Source organism: Triticum urartu, chromosome 1A (genome assembly GCF_056163025.1).
Source record: "Triticum urartu cultivar PI428250 chromosome 1A, HENAU_Tu73, whole genome shotgun sequence".
Lineage (NCBI taxonomy): Eukaryota > Viridiplantae > Streptophyta > Magnoliopsida > Poales > Poaceae > Triticum > Triticum urartu.
The window spans coordinates 399960309-399971202 of NC_141873.1; the positions used below are offsets into that span (position 1 = coordinate 399960309).

The window sequence follows — 10894 nt, forward strand, 5'->3', positions numbered from 1 at the left end:
CTGGCACGAGACTTGATATCATACACACATATTTGAATATATACGAGGGTTCATAAGACCTTAATAAAGTGACTAAATAATGTGTCACAGTAAAGGCTTGATAAATAGAGTTTGCAACGGAAGACTATAAGGTGCCAATGGCTAAAGTCTGGACACTAATCCACAAGGAAATGGCTCGGAAACTCTACTATCAGGCGAGCACTTCGACTCCACGTTCGTGGAAGGCGGCACTTCAGCTGGATCTGGCCAAAACAATGAGCCAATGAGTATCTTACCATAGCCATTTCATAGCTCACACATCTATTTCTCGATATAACATAATCGATAATACAACTGCTGAAGGAAATATGCCCTAGAGGCAATAATAAAGTTATTATTTTATATTATATTTCCTTAGTCATAATAAAGGTTTATTATTCATGCTAGAACTGCATTGATCGGAAATTTAAATACATGTGTGAATACATAAACAAATATTGTGCCCCTAGTAAGCCTCTACTAGACTAGCTCGTTGATCAAAGATGGTTAAGGTTTCCCAACCATAGACATGTGTTGTCATTTGATAACGAGATCACATCATTAGGAGAATGATGTGATGGACAAGACCCATCTGTTAGCTTAGCATATTGATAGTTTAGTTTATTGTTATTGCTTTCTTCATGTTAAATACTTGTTCCTTCGACTATGAGATTATGCAACTCCTGGATACCGGAGGAATCCCTTGTGTGCTATCAAACGTCACAATGTAACTCGGTGATCACAAAGATGCTCTATAGGTATCTCCGAAGGTGTTTGTTGAGTTGGCATAGATCGAGATTAGGATTTGTCACTCCAAGTATCGGAGAGGTATCTCTGGGCCCTCTCGGTAATACACATCATAAGCTTGCAAGAAAATGACTAAGGAGTTAGTCACAAGGTGATGTATTACAGAATGAGTAAAGAGACTTGCCGGTAACAAGATTGAACTAGGTATGAAGATACTGATGATCGAATCTCGGGCAAGTAACATACCGATGGACAAAGGGAATTACGTATGTTGTCATAACGGTTCAACCAATAAAGATCTTCGTAGAATATGTAGGAGCCAATATGGGCATCTAGATTCCTCTATTTGTTATTGACTGGAGAGGTGTCTCGGTCATGTCTACCTAGTTCTCGAACCCATAGGGTTTGCACGCTTACTGTTCGTTGACGATATAGTGTTTTATGAGTTATATGTTTTGGTGACCGAATGTTGTTCAAAGTCCCGGATGAGATCACGGACATGATGAGGAGTCTCTAAATGGTCTAGAGGCAAAGATTGATATATAGGACGATGGTATTTGGACAGCGAAAGTGTTTCGGGACGTATCGGGAAGGAATCGGGTCACCGGAAGGGGTTCCGGGCACCCCCTGGCAAGATATGGGCCTTATGGGCCAAAGGAGGGGACAAACCAGCCCACAAGGGGGCTAGTGTGCCCCCTCCCTTGTTTGGTTAGCCTAGGGAAGGAAAAGGGGGAGGGCTAGCCGCTCCCGCCTTTCCCTCTCATGGGAGAAAGGAAAGGGCCCATGCCTTTCCCCGCACTCCAAATAAGGAAGGGGGGCGGCTTGGGCACCTTCTTTGGCCGCTCCTCCCTCCCACCTATATATATGTGGGAAGGGGGCACCTAGCACAAAACAGACAATTGCCTAGCCGTGTGCGGCGCCCCCCTCCACCGTTTGCACCCCGGTCATATTTTCGTAGTGCTTAGGCGAAGCCCTGTGGAGATCACTTCACAATCACCATCTCCACACCGTCGTGTTGTCGGAATTCATCTACTACCTCGCCTTCTTGCTGGATCAAGAAGGCAAATGACGTCACCGAGCTGAACGTGTGCAGAACGCGGACGTGCCGTACATTCGGTACTTGATCGGTTGGAGAGCGAAGAAGTTTGACTACATCAACTGCGTTGTTAAACGCTTTCGCTTACAATCTACGGGGGTAAGTAGACACACTATCCTCCTCTCGTTGCTATGCGTCTCCATGGATAGATCTTGCGTGTGCGTAGAATTTTTTGTTTTCCTTGCAACGTTTCCCAACAACTGCCATCTCAGTGCAACACGTGCACTTCTCAACGTCACAAGCCATATATGTTTCATCTGCTCAAGAACCTTTCTCGATTTAAGTTACCCACCATTTTATTTTGATTTAAAATATCCAAGTTCCAAACCTAATATCATGGGGTGACGAGTTGAGCATTAAGTTTTTGATGCAATAAATACAAAAAGATACCTGAGGGTTGAAATGCCATATATATTGTCTTGATTCGTAGGGTGGAGAGCTCAAAGGTAGTCACCCAATATAGGCCTATTAGCTTATGTTGTGTGGTGTATAAACATTTCAAAATTCTTGGCTAATAGGCTAAAAAGGATTCTGCATGAGGTTAGTTCACCAACACAAAGTGCATTTGTTCCAAGAAGGCTTATCATGGACAATGTGGTGGTAGCATATTGAAAGATCGAGAAGGTGGAGTCTAGAGGGGGTGAATAATCACATAGTACGACCTTGGCGGGGACAGACGACTGGCCGAGCTGGTCCGCAAAGGCTTTTCGGCGCCTTCTGCGGGCCCGAGGAGGACCATCCTCCTCTGCGTCTGGCCGCCGCCCTTTTTCTCTTTGGGGAAGATACTCCTCCCCCTCGTCCTCCTTCTCTTCCTCCTCGCAGATGGAGGAGGCACGAGTGTCTTCGGATCTGGCATCCAAGGGACCGTGGATGCGCAAACCTTTCCTCCTCTTCGACTCTTTCTTCTCCCTGACCGGGACCATATATGTGCCTCAGTCAAAAGAGACTCAAGCTGAGGAGTCCGGGCCTCCTTGGGCAATGGCGTCGGACACTTTATCTTCTCCGCCCTTGGCAAGCCATTTCTGGAAATAGAAGGGCAAGGATGATGACTCTGAATAAACAAAACTGAAGGATGGTGAAAGTAAACAAACATGAATAAGACTGCCATTACCTCGGTTGGGCCATTCTCGGTGTCGAGGCCACGTTCTTCCCCTTCCGTAGGGAATTCTTTCTTGGACGGCTTAAAGAGTGCCGTCCACATTCCGTCTAGATTAGTACGGAAGAAGTTTCGCACTGTGATACGTATCCAACGTATCTATAATTTTTGATTGTTCCATGCTGTTAAATTATCAATCTTGGATGTTTTATAATCATTTTATATCATTTTTGGTACTAACCTATTGACATAGTGCCAAGTGCCAGTTCATGTTTTTTTCATGTTTTTTACATCGCGGAAAATCAATATTAGACGAAGTCCAAATGCCACGAAAATTTACGGAGAATTTTTATGGGCCGAAAGGAACACAACGGGCCCTAGCTGTGCCTTGGGGTGCCCCGAGGGGGGCACAACCCACCAGGGTACGCCAGGAGGCCCAGGCGCGCCCTGGTGGGTTGTGCCCACCTCGGGTGCCCCCCGGACCGTCTCTTTGCTCTACAAATACCCCAAAAATCCCAGAACTCTAGGGGAGTCGAGGAAATATGCATCCAGCCGCCGCACAGTCCAGAACCACCAGATCCAATCTAGACACCATCTCGGATGGGGTTCACCACCTCCATTGGCGCCTCTCCGATGATGCGTGAGTAGTTCTTTGTAGACCTTCAGGTCCGTAGTTAGTAGCTAGATGGCTTCATCTCTCTCTCTCTCGATTCTCAATACAATGGTCTCTTGGAGATCCATATGATGTAACTTTTTTGCGATGTGTTTGTTGGGATCTATGAACTTTGAGTTTATAATTAGATCTATCTTTTTATATCCATGAAAGTTATTTGAGTTTCTTTGATCTCTTATATGCATGATTGCTTATAGCCTCGTATTTCTTCTCCGATATTTGGGTTTTGTTTAGCCAACTTGATATATTTATCTTGCAATGGGAAGAGGTGCTTTGTAGTGGGTTCGATCTTACGGTGCTTGATCCCAGTGACAGAAAGGGAATGACACGTATGTATCGTTGCTACTAAGGATAAAACAATGGGGTCTATCTCTACATAGATAGATCTTTTCTACATCATGTCATCATTCTTATTGCATTACTCCGTTTCTCTATGAACTTAATACACTAGATGCATGCTGAATAGCGGTCAATGTGTGGAGTAATAGTAGTAGATGCAGGCAGCAGTCGGTCTACTAATCTTGGACGTGATGCCTATATAATGATCATTGCCTGGATATCATCATAATTATTGGAGGTTCTATCAATTGTCCAACAGTAATTTGTTTACCCACTGTTTGCTATTTTCCTCGAGAGAAGCCACTAGTGAAACCTACGCCCCCCGGGTCTTCTTTCTCATATATTTGCCTTTGCGATCTACTTTTCTCTTGCATTTATTTTCATATATACTAAACCAAAAATACAAAAATACTTTGCTGCAATTTATTCTTATTTATTTTATTTGGCGTTTGATCTATCAATCTACTACAAATTTATCTCACGTCCGTTTGCCTATCTTGAGGCGCCGTACCCCAAAAGGGATTGACAACCCCTTTAACATGCCAGGTTGCGAGGATTTGTTATCTGTGTGCAGGTGCTGTTTACGTTGTGTTGCTTGGTTCTCCTACTGGTTTGATAACCTTGATTTCATATCTGAGGGAAATACCTACCGCCGTTGTGCTGCATCATCCCTTCCTCTTTGGGGAAATACCGACGTAGCTTCAAGCGACATCACACTGGCGCCGCATCCTCGGGCTTGTAAAGCCACATCGGACTGGCCGGGAGTTGGAAAGGAAGGATGTGACATTGGAGCATAACTTGAATCATGTCCACCAGCTTGATTTTCTTACCCATCATGGACTTGATTCTCTTCTGGAACATCGTCACCTCCTCTGGATTGCCCCAATCTAGGCCTTTCTTCATCTAGGAGATGAACCTCTTTGAGGGCCCGACCGAGAAGACCGGGATATCTGCCTAGCCTTCGGCGGGCAACTCGGTGATGTAAAACCACTCTTGCTGCCACACCTTAATTTTCTCCAAAAAGATGCCTTCTAGCCAAGTCATCTTCTAGAGCTTACTGATCATGGCCCCACCGTAGTGTGGCTCGACGCGAAGGAATGCCTCGCGGACGGTGATAAACGCCACAAGGTGCACTATGGAGTTCGGGGCTAGATGCTGAAAATCTAGCTCGTAGAAGAAGACGACCCCTCACAAAGGGGTGCAAGGGGAACCCCAAGCCTCGGATGAGGGGGGAGACAAAGACTACCCTCTCCCCTTGCTTGGGAGTAGGGCTCCAGTGTCCGGCAAACGGCTCCGACGTGGTAACCCGCGGTCCGGAGCTCCTTGATGGTGCCCTCCGTGATGTTGAGGCCATCCACTTGCCCTTCAGATCGACATAGCCATCGCTGATGGGGGATGTGGGCGCTGGAAAGGGGCTTGGAAGTTTGAGAATGGATCTAGGGCGCTGGAGCTTTCGAGGCTTCGAGCAATGGCGCAAGAGATGGAAGCGTATGGGAAAGTAAGATTACCGCCCCTTGTTTTCATAGGCCAACAAAAGACTAAGATTCCCCTCGTGGTGCCGGATAAATCACCACGTTCTGGACTTTCATGCCGTTATGCACGCATGGGGTGAAACAATTCTTGATGATATCCCATAAAAAACGAAGCACGGTCTCTGCATTGATGGGACGTGCCAATGAGAAAGTTGCCTTGGGTCGCGATTCGAGCTGCAATAACTGGCTCGCTTAAACGCCGTAGGGGGTGATGGTTCGGTAAAAGCTGCCAGGCGAGAGCACTGTTCACAGCTATGCGACAAGCCTTTGAGGCTAAGCTAACTCAGGAATTCAGGTGCCGAAGAGCGGCCCTTAAAACATGTGGTCGGTGGGAAATCCCGTTAAGTGGAAGCTCGATAATTGTTTTAAGTAAAGAAAATCTCGGGTTTACATGAAAGCAATCTAGAGAGAAGAACTTGCCTGCCAAGCTAAAGACTTTACAACTAGAAACGTTGGTCCGAGGATGTATCTGACGTCCTCGGCTCCGAAGACAAGTTCAGGGCTACTGACAGTGTCCCGGACTAGGGGTACCCACCTAGTTGGCCGACAGTCCATGGGTCGAGCTTACGGCCCGCCGATCTCACAAGGAAGGACTCCGTAAACTTCGAACCTAGGCGCGATCAGGACAGACACTGCCGAAGACTTGGCGTGTACTTCAAGTACTACCCGACTGTCGGCATGTTTATTCCTAGTTGGTAACCGGCCATACGTAACCCTAGATACCTCCGGTGTCTATATAAACCACGGGGTTTCATCCGCAGGGACAGAATCGTGATTACCAACTTTAGGGTTTAGAACACAACATATGATCTTGAGTTAGATCATCTTGTACTCAGTACGCAAGCAATATAACCAAAGCAGGACGTAGGGTTTAACCTCTTCAAGAAGGTCCGAACCTAGGTAAAACATTGTGTCCCTTCTCTCGTGTTACCCATCGTTTCAGATATACAGCTCGGGACCCCATAGGCGAGATCCACCGGTTTTAGTACCGACACCCTCCTCTTCCAATGCCGCCGCTATACCTCGCCGATTGCCACCCAGGCATTGCCGGACGTCCGCAACCAGTGGCGGCGCCAGGTTCTAGAGGGTGGGTATTCATTTTGGAGGAGGGTATTCATTTTGCCCAAATCATCACTGTTTTGTAAAAAAAATCGCTTGTTTTATATAAAATTTCAATGGTTTGTCAAAATCTTGGGTATTCAACCGAATACCCAAGAAAACCCCAGGCGCCGCCCCTGTCCGCAACCACGACCCACGCACCCGCTCGTCTTGTACTACGACGCCGTCCATCTAGGATCCGTCCACAGCCAGGTACCTCCGCCCTCCTGTTGATGATGTCCATGACGATCACCACGTCCGACAGATGTTTGGTCAAATGTCACCGAGCTTATTTTCGAATATCATATCGTTTTTGAGAGTACCAAGAATGGTGGGATGGAGGACGAGACGGTGCACATCACGACCCGGAACCCATGTTAGCGGGGCCTACGCCCGCCTTCCTCCTCCCGCCGCGTCGCCCTCTCGCTTTCTCTGAGACGGCACTGATTGCGCTGCGCCGACCCCGTCGCTGGTGGGTCCCTTCACCCCGTTGCCCCGTTCCGGGTTCCCTGGCTCGGCTGGCTCACAGCTTGCATTTGGCAACAGCAGCAGCCTCAGCTCGGCTGGCCACCGCACCGCGTCCCTCCACCACTGACCCCCCGCTTAATGCCGCGCCCGTAGTCTCCGAAACCTCTCCCCCCCTTCTTCCTCGACGCCACCCTCCCCGGCCCTTCTCTCCTCCCCCGCCACCGCCACCACCGCGGCCGCCACTCCGCCCTCAAATCCCACCTCAGCCGCCGCTCGCAACCCCCACCCGCGCGTAAATCCGCCCCAGATCGGCTCCGGGGGAGCCGTTTGATGGGCGATCTGTGAGCCGCGACGAAACGCAGAGCGAGCTACACACAGCTCGCAGTCGCGCCATGGGAGGAGGCCCGAGATGCGCGCTCCTGCTGCTCGTGGCCGCCGCGGCCGCCGCGCTTGTCCCCGCGGCGTGGGCGCAGGACCCGACCGCGCCGGCGCCCTCGGGGGCCCCCTTCGTGCCGCGGGACGACATCCTGCTCGACTGCGGCGCCACGGGGAAGGGCAACGACACGGACGGCCGGGAGTGGCGTGGCGACGCCGGCTCCAAGTACGCGCCGCCGAACCTCGCCTCCGCCGACGCGGGGGCGCAGGACCCCTCGGTGCCGCAGGTGCCCTACCTCACCGCGCGGGTCTCCGCGGCGCCCTTCACCTACTCCTTCCCGCTCGGCCCCGGCCGCAAGTTCCTCCGCCTGCACTTCTACCCGGCCAACTACTCCGGCCGCGCCGCCGCCGACGCCTTCTTCTCCGTCTCCGTCCCGGCAGCCAAGGTCACGCTCCTCTCCAACTTCAGCGCCTACCAGACCGCCACGGCGTTCAACTTCGCCTACCTCGTGCGCGAGTTCTCCGTCAACGTCACCGGCCCGACCCTCGACCTCACCTTTACCCCGGAGAAGGGGCGCCCCAACGCCTACGCCTTCATCAACGGCATCGAGGTCGTCTCCTCCCCGGATCTCTTCGACCTCGCCACACCGTTCTTCGTCACCGGTGACGGCAACAACCAGCCGTTCCCGATGGACCCCGGTGCTGCTCTGCAGACCATGTACCGGCTCAACGTCGGAGGCCAGGCCATCTCCCCTTCCAAGGACTCCGGCGGGGCTCGGTCATGGGACGACGACACGCCCTACATTTACGGTGCAGGGGCTGGGGTGTCGTACCCGAACGATCCCAATGTCACAATCACCTACCCTCCCAGTGTGCCGGGATATGTGGCGCCACTGGATGTCTATGCCACGGCGCGATCAATGGGGATAGACAAGGGTGTGAACTTGGCCTACAATCTCACCTGGATAGTGCAGGTGGATGCTGGGTTCACATACCTTGTGAGGCTCCATTTCTGCGAGATACAATCCCCAATTGATAAGCCGAATCAGCGGGTGTTCAACATTTACCTCAACAACCAGACTGCCGTGGAAGGTGCTGATGTGCTCCAGTGGGTGGATCCGCGTAGTACCGGTACCCCATTGTACAAGGATTTCGTGGTCGGCACTGTGGGTTCAGGGATTATGGATTTCTGGGTGGCTCTTCATCCGGATATACGGAACAAGCCACAGTACTATGATGCTATTCTCAATGGGATGGAGGTGTTCAAGCTGCAACTTACTAATGGGAGCCTCGCGGGGCCAAACCCTGTCCCAAGTGCTGATCCAGCGGCGCATACCGGGCAAGGGAAGAAGAGTTCGCTTGTCGGGCCTATTGCTGGTGGAGTAATTGGAGGTTTGGCAATGCTTGCACTTGGATATTGCTGCTTCATTTGCAAGAGGCGGAGGAAAGTGGCCAAGGATGCCGGCATGAGTGATGGCCATTCTGGTTGGCTGCCGTTGTCGCTGTATGGCAATTCACACACTTCAAGCTCAGCCAAGTCGCATGCTACAGGGAGTATTGCTTCATCTTTGCCATCCAACCTGTGCCGCCATTTCTCCTTTGCAGAGATCAAGGCTGCAACGAAGAACTTTGACGAGTCACGGATCCTTGGTGTTGGTGGGTTCGGTAAAGTTTACCAGGGAGAGATCGATGGGGGCACAACTAAGGTGGCTATCAAGCGTGGCAACCCCTTGTCTGAGCAGGGCATACATGAGTTCCAGACTGAAATTGAAATGCTGTCAAAGCTCCGCCACCGCCATCTTGTGTCGCTGATTGGTTACTGCGAGGACAAGAATGAGATGATCCTGGTCTATGACCACATGGCCCATGGAACTCTGCGTGAGCACCTATACAAGACCCAGAATGCGCCGCTTAGCTGGAGGCAGCGTTTGGAGATCTGCATTGGTGCAGCCCGTGGGCTGCACTACCTTCACACCGGTGCAAAGCACACCATTATCCACCGTGATGTGAAGACCACAAACATCCTCCTGGATGAGAAATGGGTCGCCAAGGTTTCAGATTTTGGTCTGTCCAAGACTGGGCCGTCGATGGATCACACACATGTGAGCACAGTTGTCAAGGGCAGTTTCGGTTACCTAGATCCTGAATACTTCCGCAGGCAGCAGCTCACCGAGAAGTCTGATGTGTATTCATTTGGCGTGGTGCTGTTCGAGGTCCTCTGTGCTCGGCCTGCCTTGAACCCCACTCTTGCAAAGGAAGAAGTCAGCCTGGCAGAATGGGCATTGCACTGCCAGAAGAAGGGAATTCTGGATCAGATTGTTGATCCCTACCTAAAGGGAAAGATCGTTCCGCAGTGCTTCAAGAAGTTTGCCGAGACAGCTGAGAAGTGCGTTGCCGACAACGGCATCGAGCGCCCTTCGATGGGAGATGTGCTTTGGAACCTGGAGTTTGCTCTTCAGATGCAGGAAAGCGCGGAGGAGAGCGGAAGCTTCGGCTGTGGGATGTCGGATGAGGAGGGCGCTCCCCTGGTGATGGCTGGAAAGAAGGATCCCAATGACCCGTCAATCGATTCAAGCACCACCACGACCACGACAACTTCCCTAAGCATGGGCGACCAGAGCGTCGCGAGCATCGACTCGGACGGGCTGACGCCGAGCGCGGTCTTCTCGCAGATCATGAACCCCAAGGGGCGGTGAGGTAAAAATCCGGTTCTGCTTGTCGCCCTTCGGGCCTAATTTATTCATTCAGCATATTTTTCATGAATTTGTGCACTTGTTATCTGGCAAGTTATGGACTGGGGGTCAGAGAATTGTTTCATACTGTACCATTAGACATTTCTGCCTTGCCTTGTATTTTCTTCTTCTTCTTCTTCAGCGTTGTGATGACTCGATGCTTATTAGCATGTGTAATTACGGCCGCTGCCACGTGTTATTGACCCAGCAAGTAAATACTGTATGAGAAAGTGATGTGCATGGCCTTTTCCCCTTTTTCGCCTTCATTCATGCTCCTTTCCGGATCCTGGTGATTGACACGGGATCGTCCATGCTGTGTTGATGTTGATTGTTACCAGTCGTGCTCATTCATATGCCGTGTTGCATGTCGCCTTGTGTTCAATCACAAACTTCATTTTGCGGCGTCCAGCAGACAAGTAGTTGATGCTGAACCGGAGCTTGTGCCCAGCTGTTCACTTGCAGCTGTAGAGCACTGTCCACTCTGTCATCTTGATGCAGTCAACTCACCTACTTCCAGCGATATACAGCAGTAGGAGTATATAATTTCTGCTCAGCCAACTGCTTGTCTTCCATGTTATTCGATTACTATAAGCTTAAAGCTGTGCACGTCTGAAGAAATTAGTGGAATCGAATAATTCTGGCTTCCAGCTGTTCCGTCGAGAGAATGAGCACTTGAATACTGCCTCCTATGATTCCGGTGTCCAGGTCTGTGGAGTGCGA

The 10894-nt window shown here is 50.6% G+C and overlaps 1 protein-coding gene across 1 annotated transcript; it reads left to right on the forward strand.

The window, feature by feature from the left end:
- Positions 1 to 7112: 7112 nt before the first annotated feature.
- Positions 7113 to 10440, forward strand: LOC125551771 (receptor-like protein kinase FERONIA). The gene has a single exon (XM_048715097.2). It carries the CDS (start codon positions 7460 to 7462, stop codon positions 10136 to 10138), a length of 2679 nt encoding a protein of 892 aa, XP_048571054.2. The 5' UTR covers positions 7113 to 7459; the 3' UTR covers positions 10139 to 10440.
- Positions 10441 to 10894: the final 454 nt, after the last annotated feature.